A 13,240-nucleotide genomic window follows, 5' to 3' on the forward strand; every position below is an offset into this window, starting at 1 on the left:
GTGAAGTGACAGCAGCAGTGAAAGAGGAAAAAATGAATGGGCAGCAGCAGGACACAGCAAAGACAGCAAGTGCTGAAACGACAGCAAGGTATTTTTTCTTCTTCAGCCACAGAAGCTGAATATGCCTCATTGTGTCCCCAGAATATGAATCTAACCTTGGATAACAAAGTATGAACAAGGGAGGGAAGGAAAAATCTAGTATATTAAAGAGGAACTTTTTGGAAGTTGGCACTGAAGGTGGGATATTTGTGGAAGATCACTACTAGAGATGCTCTAGCAGCAGGCATTTTACCTCCTGTTCATATACTGGTGACCCATGGTTATTTCTGCTTTCCTAAACTACTGATTCCTTTTTTCTGCCTTTACTACATTTCCTTTGAAATTAATTTTAAATACTGCAACTGAGCCCTTTTTTTCCTTCCAAGGACACATGGCAGAGAAGTAACAGTATCACAAAAGCCAAAGCATTTGCAGTCAGGAATCACATTTACCTCACATTTCCTGATTAAGGTTAGCATTTGCATACAACACTTTGCCTGCTTTCAAAATTAGATTCACTTTTACCACTCAGAATTTCAAGCTGAGAAACATATCCAGATGAAAAACAGTAGACAGCAAAAACTAATTACACTTTGGGATGCAGGGATGTTCTCACTCATGTTCACTAGAGTGAGACCTGAGGCTTCACTTGAATGAGGATCTCACTGTCCTGCCCTTCAGAGGCTGAGGTGGGCGCCAGTTATCAACCAGGGGGTTCACAGGTTCATTCTCACCATTCTTGGAAAGGCTGCGGAGCTTCACCATCTGCAAGGAAGGAAAATTAAAGTGTCCACATGTGAATTCTCCCAGAAGCAGTGTGGACTTTGAACAAACTCTGAAGCAGAGAAGTTTTCTTATACAATGAGAAGCATGCTGGCATAGATGAGTCATAGAATCACAGAATGGTTTGAGTTGGAAAGGACCTTAAAGATCACCTAATTCCGGCTCCCCTGCCGTGGGCAGGGACAACTACTAGGCTAGGTTGCTCAGGGCCCCTTCCTTTGAGCACTTCCAGACTTGGAGCCTCCGCTGCTTCTCTCGGCAGCCTTCTCTGGGTTGCCTCCCCAACCTCTTCCTTGTATTTAATCTAAATCTGGATTCGTCCGATTCAAAGCTTTTACCCCTCCATCCTGTCATTCCATGCCTTTGTGAAAAGTCCCCCTCCAGCTCTCCTGTAGACCCCTTCAAATAATGGAAGGCTCTTATAAGGTCTCCCCAGAGCCTTCTCTTCCCCAGGCTTAACAGCCCCAACTCTCCCAGCCTGTCTTCATAGGAGATGTGCTCCAGCCCTCTGATCATCTTCCTGGCCCTCCTCTGGACCCACTCGAACAGTTCCATACCCTTTTTGTCTTGGGGGCTCCTGAGCTGGACAGAATACTCTATATGGGTACATTACTAGTAGAGATCACTGCAGCCCAACAGCTATCAATGTTTCTGTGGATCTTTGTACTCTTCATCGACAGAACAATGCATCATCTGACCCTTACCTGGGCTTCTTTCCAATTGTTTTCCAATTGTTTTCCTGACCTACTCTCACAATGTGGAGAAAGAGCAGAGGCCTCCTATGACCCTGCTGGGGCTGGACTGTAGTGAAATCACTTGTGAAAATACAGCCTGTGCAAGGTAGTCTGATAGATTTTTCTATCTGCTAGTTTGAAGAAGTTTGTATTTTGTTCTGTAAGGCAGAGGAAAGTATGCCAGCTGGATTATTAGCTTCAGTCATGAATTCAGCACTTAGTCCTTGTTCTCCAAATTAACTCAAATTGTTACCCTTTCATCAAAGTGCAAAACAAATCTCTTCTGCAAACAGCCAAGTCAGTAAAAACACTGCACACTGGCTTGTACTACTGAAGCAGTAAACAGTGTCAACAACCAAAGGTTTTAACACAAGAACTAAAAAAGTCACTTTATCCAGACTGCCTCTCTGTTCTTTTTCCTCTGTAAATTCACATTTGAGCTGTATGAATACAGATAGTACATTAATTTGCATCAACATTGACCTTTGCGAGTTTCAGCTAGCTTGATCCTTCTCACTGACAGCTTTTAGGAAGTCAAGGTCTGGACCAGCAATGTCTTAAACCGGGAAATCAGCTAAATGTTAGTCTCACTTGCCACTTAATTCGGAAGCATGGAACTGAGGCTGCTGTGATGGCAGAATTTTGTCGCTTGGGGGCACTTCTGCCTACACAGGTTTTTAGGATCCTCATCCCAGCTGAAACTATTCCAGAAGGTGTCTGGGAAAAGAGTCTGATTCTTAAGGCCAGTTTTAAAGTCTGTTTCAACAGTCCATTCTGCAGGCAGTTTATCAGTCTTCAGCTAAAGCTTTCCTTATAGAAAATGCAAGGTAACAGAAGGCTTGCAAGTCACTGACACATTGAAATGCTCTTGAAGTCTGGTAAATAGGTGGCAGAATTTGCTGGAGTTTACCTGGTCTGAGCTGACTTCAATTGGCTCCCTCAGGAGAATCCAAGTGATGCACTCCTCACAGGGGGGTGTAGTGAATGAACCATGGTAGGTCCAGTAGTCTCGAGATTTGGGGAAAAGAATTGAAGGATCAAAATGATTAAAAGGAGCCTCTTTGCCCTTAGAGAAACAAAAGAAAACATCGGTATCTATGTTATTTTTAAAGAAAGTGATTAAATATCAAGATTCACACAAGAGATCAACCTCATTTTCTTCCTGTCAAGCATTTATCCTGCAGTTAATAACAACTGACATTTTGATTCTATTAATACATTAAAAAAATTACAAATGGAAATGCTCAAGAACAAAGAAAATTAATTGTTACATTTTTGTGTTCTGGAATTATCAAAATTTTGGTTTATTTTCTGTCACTTGGGCCAAAAGCTGAAGGCTGTGGCACTGCAGGTCCTGGCACCCTTTTAATCCAACAGAACACTGACCAGGCTTGTCACAGATTCATTACAGTCTTCTCCTTTACCTGAAGGAATTTAAATCATCATCTCCCTCCTGCCAAAGTTGTATTGTCATGGTGACACTCTCAGTCTTTTTGCTGGCTCCTGAAAGAATACTGGATCCTGAATATCTTAGAACTGAAGGTGGTTATCACCAGACAAGGGAGAACAGCAGGCACCAGACAACATTTCCTGGTAAGTTTTTCTTTTCCACTGAACAGGATACTCAAGAGTAATATCTCCACAGGGCTGTGATCAAAATACCTTGTCCCCTCGAGGCAACAAGCACTAAACAAGGAAGTTCAGTTTTCTACTGGTATTTAGGATGCAGTTCTGGAAAGTGAAATTTATGATTATTAATTTCTTTCTATCATGGAGAATCTTGAGATGGGAATAGAGTACTACCCTACTAAGTGCAATGGGAGGAGCTGAAATTTTTTCACATGTCCTTGCATAAATTATAGGTGGAAAGAATAACATCAAGACTCCATAGAATCACAGCATTACAGAGCAGTAAGGGTTGGAAAGTAACTAGTCCAAACTCCACTGCCAAAGCAACCAGCTTTTGTGCTCAGACCCTGCACACCAATGGCAGTACATACGGACATAAATGAAATGCAAGAAATTCAGCTAAATTTGGAAGAAAATGCTTACAAAAGTCATCACATTCAGTCCTGGTGACCTGGTGGTATGCTCACTCTGAAATGAAAATGTGACTTTTCTATTAGCATCATTAGAATCATAAAGTTTATCATGAGGAAGAACTGCTAAAGTATAGCTAACATTATATAATAATGTTAAATACCAATAGACGCAGAATCACAATTCTTTGCAAAGCACTCCCTTCTGCAGTGATATCTATGCAGTAGGTATGGACTTTGGTCCTTAGATCATTAATTAAGCTGGAGAGCACTTTGGTGTAGATTTGCAGTGCTATTTGTGCCAATATCCTAGAAAGATAGAACCTGGAACTGGTGAAACACTTGTAATCACTTCTATAAATGAATTCAGTTTCATCTTCATCTTAAAGCTAACAATGTTTTCAGCCTCCCTTACTCTGACTGAGAGCTTGCTCCATCGTTCCCACTAGTTTCTTCTCATTTCAGTCTAACCAAATTACTGACTTTCTGCATTTGTTTTGGCCACTGCTGTCCTCAAATTCAAAAAGATTTTCACTTGTTCTTGATATTCGCACATTAACTTATTTTTACAGAGCAGTATCACAAAGGCTATCAATTGTGCTTGCAAGGATTGACACAAAATCCTCTACAACAGAACAGTTATTAGTTATTAGTGGAAAAGAAAATGTCCTGCTCCATAGCCCAGTGTATCACTCCTGTGGTAGCACTGGGTATCAGGATGATGGCAAAAGGAGTGAATCTGAACTTTTGATTTCCGCTTCTGCTGCTTTTCACCTACGTTATAACAGAAAAGTTGTTCTGATACCTTGGTCTTAATGTTATCGATTTCTTCAAGAATTCTCTTCATCTCTGGTTTGGGAGTTTTCCCAACCTGTAATGCAGAACACAAGTGCTGTATTTGTTCATCAAGTTCCACAGTATTTGAAAGACAGTCAGTACATCTCATCTGTCACTCTCAGGACATCTGGTAGACTGACACAAAACTATCTGTGTTAAAATAACATCTGAAACATCAGGCTCAAGTAACTGTAAGGTGTCTCCCACTGTCTGAGGAGTGTCATCTGTGCCTTCCAGGGCCTAGCCCTTCCTCCTGGTTTGAAAGAAACCCACAACCACTGTGAGACCTATGAGCACTCTGCAAAGTGTTGATGGTCTGAAGAGCTGGAGCTCCTGTGGACACTTCAGACATTCTACAGCACTTATGCAGCCAAAACAGACTTGATGTAAGACATCAAGATGAGATTTATGTCATGACCTCCTCAAGCCATAAGGTCACTTTATTGCCATAAATATGTCATGGTATTCAGCCACTCCAAAAGCTTTGTGATGGCTTTGCATCCCAGAACAGTAAAGACGTTATTCAGAAGACATGCTGTTATTGCCATATGTTGTTCCAAAATGCTTTAAATTCAGTTCTTCAAGAGATAATTCAATCTGATTTAGCAGTATCAAAAAAAAAACAGTCATGAAACGTGACAAACCCAGAGCAAAACAATGGCTCCTGTGCCACAGGGCATGAAGGAAACAGAAGATACAGTGACACTGCTTACTTTTTAGACCTTTTAGCTGACCTTAGCATGATTAATGGAAACATAATGCTATACTTTGTAATTCTTGTCTTACAAGATAAAGCTTTAGACTGAAAGAAATGACAAAGGAAGAATAATTGAAGGATATAGTCATATGGGAGGATCTGGACAAGTGCTAACCTTCAGTTTTACCACAAAAAAAAAAAAAAAAAAGAAAAGATCAGGCTGCCTCATAGTATAACAGAGTAACAAGGACATTGGATCTGGCCTGTCCAGAGACACTGTGGCAAAATTAACTACATCCACTTGCTATTGCTTGTATGAACACAGTTCATTAGATAATAAAAGAAGAGATGTTCTCTGATGCTGTGCTGAAGCTGAAGTGACCACCTGCACATGAAATGGCAGCCATATAGCTGAAGTCTGCATGATTTATGACTTTTAGATTGTCTGCCTGATAGTGTTTCTCAGTGTCCTAGACCACATGCAGATTTGATACTAGGATTGCTTTCTTTCTGTTAAGTTTATTAAAAAATCAAGTGAAAAATACCAGTTCAGTATTATTGGGTTATAAGGCATCTTTATTTCAAGGTGAAAATGTTCAAGGAAAGGAATCAGTCAACATAACCTTGCTGACAGACAGATACAATGATACATTGCAGGGAGAAACAATGGAACTTCCCCCCCTGCCATTAGAAAAAGGTGAAACATACAGAAAATTAGAAATACTGGATATTTGCCACTTACTTTCAGGAAAATGCCCACAACAGCCACACCATCAGGTTGTTTCAAAGCTCCAGCAAAATTGCCATGTTTTGGATTCCAGTGCACCATGTGTAACTGGAAGTCAATGAAATCCCAGTTAAAAATTCAAGAAATTGCCAGGAGCACAATCTTATAAGACTTATATTATATTAAGGAAAGGTTCCTTACAGGAAGGAATGGATATAAGTATTTCCTATTCCTGTTCTCATGCTTTTATACACTCTCACTTTCTATAATGCATCTCTTTGCATTTAATTGGAGCAGGAAAGAAAGAAAATACGCAATACAGTTAAAAATTAATCAACCAATTTAACCACAAACAGTTTAACCCAAGCACATGACATGCACACATGCAGTGCATAAAGCACCTCCTGACATGCACTTCATCTCATGTAGACTTTTAGATCATCAGATTATGCAGATAATAGCTCAAGGATCTACTCTGGGTTGTATGTGGTACATAGGTAATTGATTTGTTTCTCTTCCTACTCTCAGCACATTGTACTGGAAAGGAATGGAGATATTAACCTGACACTTCTTTCTTATTTCTACTTTCAGCAGTGCTGTATTTTCAGGATATATTTCAAGTTTTCACATCTCCTTCAGAAAATCTTTGGCTCCTGCATATAGCTGTAAATGTTGCAACCAGCAGTGTGGAATCTCAAAATAAGTAGTGTCCAGAACATTGTGCTATACAAAAAAACAACAGCAACAGAAAAAAGAGTCTGTTGCATATTTTTGAGTGCAAATTTTAAACATTTTTTCTTATAAGCACAGTGACAATTATTTAAAATAACAACAAAATAATTTGTCCTGTTTATAAATTAATGCATTGCTCTCTGTTTCTTTTGAGAATAAGGATATCATTGTCAAGCATAAAGCTGGAGCAGCCATATATCTTTGATTGCATTCCAGCAAATGAATGACAGGCTTTCCTCTTCTGTCAGTAAATATCTGACTACTGCAAGCAAAAGCAAAGTAAAAGAATTGTGCCTGAATTAAGCAAGAAATAGCTTGAGGAAGCTGTTTAGGTAACCACAGAAAGTAGACCACCACCACAGTTTGGCTCTGGCTAAGGAATGAGGCAAAGAAAACCACAAACAAAACTACCACCCACAGTCATCTCTGCAGTGTTTGTGCACAATATCTGCCTAAATTCTCTCCTCTACTAGGTGAGCAGAGCCCCTGTAAGCTCTGTACCTTAGGGGGACAAGTGAGAGGCAGGAAGACTCTGTGGGCATAGGCATAGATTTTGAGCCTATTCTCAAATAAGAGGAAGTAGATAACATTTGCTAGTAATTCACTAGGATTGGTAGTGAATTTGCTTATGTTTATTACCTGAAGAAGTCTTCAGGGCCAGAAGCAGACATTAATTTTAGCAGATTTGGACAACAGTAGCATAGTACTTTAGGTTAAAAAAACCTCCAAACATCTGTTTACCACAGTTACTGAAAATAAATACAGAGATTTAAAGTATATGTTTAGAAACTGGAAGATACTCTTTACCACTCTGAATCCATTTTAAGGTGGATCTAATTTTGATTGTCACTTTATCAAATGTGTTTTTGGTGCATTTTTCTTTTCATTATTCATGCTTTCTGGATCTAAGCAATTCAAGCTATACCAGAAATAGCTTATAGCAAAAAAAAAAAAAAAAAAAAATCAGAAAACAGATCTCCCTATTGGGCAATAACAGATTGTTTCTCTCAAATATTTTGTAAAACACTCTAAAATATCAGCAAAATCTCTTGCTTGAAGAAACAAACCCCATGTTAGTATATCCATTGAAAGATACATTTGCTGGCAGATGCAACTTCTCCTACTGCACACTGGCGAATAGTCACAAGTTTTGTGGTCAGATCTTTGGAAAAACAAACAAACAAACCAAAGGCATAAATACTTGCAAAATGGAGAATGGCTAATCTGTTCAGATGCACAGCAAGTTAAATTCCAGTTAGTGCTGACTACTACTATTTAAAAGAGCTCCTACCTCCGCTGCATATTTCACCCCATCTATCACATGCTCAGAGCCGTGGTCGTCAGAGGAGCCCCAATGCAGGTGAAGCTGGCGCAGCCGGTAGGCTCCAGTGAGTGGCCCACCTCTCAGCACTGCAATGGATAATCTGCATCACCAGCAGCCTACAGAACACTTGTTCACTGAACAGGCACCTCTACTTGGAAAGCCTGGAGCACCTTTTGTAAATCCAGATAGTTACAGTGGGACTCACAATGCTCATTGGTTTCCAAGATTGGGGCTGAATTCTGTTACCATGCAGGACAAGTCCTGTTTGATGTGAGCACTGTGGAAGCTGCTGTGAGTCAAACACAGAATCACACCCCAGAAGCAGAATAAGACCCTTTTCTCTCGGCAAGTGGGTGGACTATAGTTTGTGATGTGGAGAGAAGAGGAAGGTATTCCCAGCTAATTGTGGTCAAGAAAGTGATCTGTGGTGAAATGGTTGAGGAAAGGACTGTGAAATTAACCTAAAGGTGCTTTGAGGCATGCCTCTAGTTCATGACTGGCATACCTTTTGCAGTTCAGACAACTGAACAGTGGTTACAGCATAGTTAGCTGCTCCTAAAAAAAAAAAAAAAAAAAGTCTTTCCTGAAAGTGAGGGAAGAGAAAAAGTTTAGGCCAAATGAGTCAGAAAAGTGTTCTTGAGAAGGCAAAGCTAAATAGTCCACATTTAGCATTGCCACCAATTAAACAAATTAAGAAGCTGTTATTTCTGATGTTTGCCAAATAATGCTGACCATGCATCAGTCTGACAGTTTATATAATTTCTGACTTCCAAAACATCACACCTGCTCTTTCAGTTTGGGAATTCCTTTAAAGAGGGACTGCTTAGAGGGCAAGCTCTCAAATACATTTTTCATTCATTACCTAAGGCAGGAATGAGACGTGTTTCCTTACACAGAAAGCTGATAATGCAGTTCACAAGTGCGGTGCCAGAAGACCTTGTTTAAATAGCATTCAAGTTTGAACTTCTACCAATAGCTTTGAAGTTCAAAGTTAACATTGAAATAATATTTAAATCCCCTTGTGCCCGATGGTCTCAGATTAATTCTTGATATCATATGTGTTGGAATACCTATACACAGTAAGAGGTTTAACTTTGCAGTTTCTCTTTTTGGTTTGGTAGGTGTCACAGCCATTGGGGGTGGGAGGGGGCAGAAACAAAGCACTCTTTTGAGTTTTAGGTATGCAGTTCCTCTTATTTTTTGAGTTTATTCATACATAAATAAATTACCATAACTAAATCAACAGAGTATTGGGTAAGCCTTCTGTAGAAGAAAATATTTGTCACATAATAATATTAGTAGTAGTATTGTTGTTTCACTTTTAATTGTAGGAAAAATAAGACATAGACTCTAAGGCCCAAATCCTCACAAGTATTTGCTTACCATTTCATACTGGAATCAATTGGAGGCAAAACCAGTCAGAAGTTGAATTTATGTGATCTACCTACATCTGCAAGCTAAATCAATATCAGAGCTGGAAACTCATTTAGCAGTCATTTCTCACAAGTGGCCCTTTCCAGAGCTCAGGTACTGTGAAGCACTTGGAAACAGCACTTCATAACCGTATGCAGATCTCTATAGAGTAAAAATAAATCTTTTTAACAGTCAAATTTTTCATGTGATTAGATTTTAAAACTGGCTATCTTCATGATATTTTTCTTTTTCCACTAAAAATGGATTCTGTGACTACTACTTATCCTCAGCCCCTGCCACCACAGAAGCCAACAAATGAAGGTCATGTTTATGAAGTTATTTTTCCTGTGGTTTTACAGAGCTGTCAGGCATTTTATTTGATTCTGATCAGACACTTCCCTGTGAAAGGCTTGAGCCCTAAACTACTCTCCAGCAACCTGCAGGAAGTTAGTAACAGCAACAGGGAGTGAATGTACACACTGGGTGTCCAGATATGCATCATCTGACGGAGAGGGGAGAGGCAGGGAAGGAATAGAGGGATGATTCAGAACAGGGCTGCACAAAAGGTTGCACTGTTTGGCCAAATCAAGTTCTCCCTCCAATACAGTTCCCTGGGCAGACACATTCTTGAGCAGCCTCTGTCTAAACATTTCAGCCTTTAGGAAGCAGAACCACCAAGTGGAAAGATTCATGATGAATTTAGTTCCCATGCTTTGAGTCATGGCATTGATTTTATGCAGTGCTTGTGGAAAAGCATTCCCTGTTATAACAAAACAGCAGTTTGTGATTTGCCTGCAGTAATAAATAATAAAGCACCATACAACTACATAACAAAGAGATAGTCCCTGTCCTAAATAGTTTAGATTCTGTCCACAAGATGTGCAACGATAACAGGTAACTGTAATGGTAAATAAAGGAGTCTAAAGAAACAAGGAGTTCATCAAGATCAACAAGGGAGATAGTGATCTTTTGGTGTGCTGCAGATACATTTCATTAATTATATAGTTTGCTAAGAACAAAATCCCAATACGATTGCCATCAAAGCCAATGCAGAAAAATACTATGGAAACTAACTCTATTTTCCATTAATTAGATTGCTTTCCTTCTTGATAAAGGACTGATCAATAGTGTATGCTCTTGAGATATCTTCATATTATGTGGTATTGTGAATTTATTATTCATTGGGACTCTTGCTTTGTGTCTGAACTCAGAGCTATGCACTGATACAGCTGTGGAATCACAATGTGAATAATTTGACTTAGAGCTTAGAGACTGCTCTCCCTCAGTTAAGTAACAAAGCCATTTCATAGATTTCCTGAAGCTATGAAATGCTATTTTCATAGCTTTTTTCAGGCTGCGGAAGCTGTTAATACTTCACATACATATCAAGACAATGGTTTGTGGAAAGACAGAATCACAGAATGGTAGGGGTTAGAAGGGACCTCTGAAGATCATATAGTCCAGTCCCCCTACTAGAGTAGGATCACCTAGAGGAAATCACCCAGGAACATGTGAAAGTGGGTTTTGAATGCTCCCAGAGATGCAGACTATACAACCTCTCAGAGCAGCCTGGTTCACTGCTCTGACACCCTCTAAGTGATGGAACACACAAGTCTTGTGTTTATGAAATGCCTCAGAGTTCACACCAAGACCCCCCTGGATGAGATTCTCTCCTCTGACACAAGAACTGAGGATGCAGTGTCCCTGCTGAAGGAGGTAGCTTCCATTTGAGTATGTATTTCAAGGGTGCACCTGCAACTACAGCCTCCCTGTCCTCTTTCTGGTGGATGAAAACATGATTAGATCCACCGGAGTAAACTCCAAGAGGGATGGTTTTTGCGTACCCAAGTGACTTTTCCCTGCCAGCCTCCATAGGCTAGCTACAACAGGATGCATTTGGATTCCCAGTGCTTTGCAAACCTCAGTGCCAAACAAGCCCCAAAAGCCAAGCCAAAACCAACCTGAGCGATCAAAAGTGTCATCGAAGACAACCCGGCAGGTGCGCCCGTTGTTCAGGATGGTTTTTGCTGCTCCTGGATCATAGCTGGCATGCCAAGAGACAAGAGAAGAGTCGTGCTGCACGTCTTTGGTGTTGATCTCAATGGGTGACTGCTTGTCTCCCTTGGCCAAGGGATAGTTCTCATGCCAGTGCTCAGGTCCTGTCAGGGAAAAGGCACAGAAGTGTCTCCCTGGCTCAGTCCTGTCCCACCGGCCCCGTGCCCCAACTCACCATTGTCACTGTCGTAGCCCCACACGGACTGGGCCATGGTGCCACTGCCCACCCCAACCCTCGCACTCCACGTCAGCTCTGTCGATGCAGTGACCTCTCCCTCCCTCTCTCCTTCCTCTCCTCCTTCCCTCCTTCCCTGGGGGGCTTTTTATAGACAGCTGCAGCTTTGTGTCCTCCCTTGAAAGGTGGGCAGGCGGAGGGTGGCAGCAGGAGGCTGTGAGGGTGATTTTGGGCAAGTTGCCAGGGCAGTAAGGCTTCAGAGATCCTGCTTCACTGCTCTTATAAATACTCCTGCTTTGCAGCTCCATGAGACACTGCATCTGCCTGAAAGGATATCTCACAGGTTTCAAACCCATGCTGTAATGCAAAGCTAGCCTCTGTTACCCCCAGATGAGGCCATTCCTGGATATTTGGTCAAATTGTTCTCTGGTCAATTCTCCTGCATGCAGGGAGCTTTACACCAAATGCATTTCTCATGTTAAGTAACTTAGCAGTGGATGTTTTGGTCAGGGAAACAGCTCTTTTTCAGATGATGGAGAGTTAGTGATCAGTATGACTGTGTTAGCTGGTATCGTCTCTACGCATGTTGAATACCTAAGGCTTTTATTTTAAATGCCAGCTTCACCACAAGTCTCCCTTGGCTTTGTCAGTCCATGCTATCACTGCTGCAACTGTATCTACCTCAAGCTAAATGCTGTCTCAAACTACATACCTCCAGCTAAACAATATCCCAGGATAAGTATCTGGTCATCAGCCAAGAAGCATTGTGAACCATGGGGATTTTCAACACAGTTGCAGTGAACTTGCTCATATACTTCTTGCACCCATCATCACTCGAAAGTCTGGTGGAAATATGCAGCTTTGAGAGGTTGCTAACCTCTTTATTGGTGAGGTACAGGGAAAACATTGAGAAGCTGTAATATACATTGAGAAGCTGTAATATACATTGAGAGGCTGGAATATACATTGAGAAGCTGTAATATACAGAGCCTAAGTTTAATTTGGTCATGTTTTATATCCCAAAACCAGATGGAAGATACAGGTTCCCTTTCTAGCTTCTCTGCATAGCTAGGTTAATGAATAACTAAATATAGACTTTGTTTAGGGAAATGACAATGATTTCTTTAAACCTGCTTAGTAAATTCTTTTTGCTCTAAGATTAATCATTCCTTCTTTGAGAAACAGGTAGGATAAAACCTCTCACTTAGGAACATGCATCTGAGAAGATTTTTATAGAGACTTAGATAGTGTCTTTATGTATGGAAGGTATGTCGGATTGGAACTAAACCTTAGCAACTTATAAGATATCATAAGAGCTATTCCTCTTACCATCTCTAAAGAAAAAAGATATGCTCATTATCAAATGTCCTTCAAAACTGTATTTCCTTATGTCTTCCCTAAGCAGAATTCAATTAAGAAAATAGTAGGCACAATGGTATGGCAAATGGTATCTTTTCACTTTCAGAACTCCAAAACCAAAGAAAATATGGTCTTTTACTCTGTCACCAATTAAATGGTGACATTTGTTGCAAGAACAGACATGTAAAATTAACACCTGTTGCAATTTTAATTCAGAAGGCTTAGACATTGATCCTTTGGAAATGGTTATCTACCTCATTTTCTGGAAAGGAACATTTGTGAGCTCATGAAATTCGAATTGGAGCAGCTTATTTTCTGTCTTCATC

The 13,240-nt window shown here is 40.4% G+C and overlaps 1 protein-coding gene across 2 annotated transcripts; it reads right to left on the reverse strand.

The window, feature by feature from the left end:
* Positions 1 to 684: 684 nt before the first annotated feature.
* LOC128970271 (carbonic anhydrase 3-like) lies at positions 685 to 11,592 on the reverse strand. 2 transcript variants are annotated; one of them, XM_054385386.1, is made up of 7 exons: positions 11,556 to 11,592; positions 11,287 to 11,484; positions 7,880 to 7,998; positions 5,872 to 5,964; positions 4,401 to 4,466; positions 2,467 to 2,622; positions 685 to 804 (listed from the first exon to the last, which is right to left on the reverse strand). In XM_054385386.1, the coding sequence occupies exons 1-7, from the start codon at positions 11,590 to 11,592 to the stop codon at positions 685 to 687; spliced, it is 789 nt and encodes a 262-aa protein (XP_054241361.1). The 2 variants fall into 2 exon arrangements, with proteins under 2 accessions (XP_054241361.1, XP_054241360.1); XM_054385385.1 differs by having other exon boundaries at positions 4,401 to 4,434; positions 5,834 to 5,964.
* Between the last annotated feature and the right edge of the window lie 1,648 nt (positions 11,593 to 13,240).

The sequence above is a fragment of the Indicator indicator genome, chromosome 12 (genome assembly GCF_027791375.1).
Source record: "Indicator indicator isolate 239-I01 chromosome 12, UM_Iind_1.1, whole genome shotgun sequence".
Classification (NCBI taxonomy): domain Eukaryota; kingdom Metazoa; phylum Chordata; class Aves; order Piciformes; family Indicatoridae; genus Indicator; species Indicator indicator.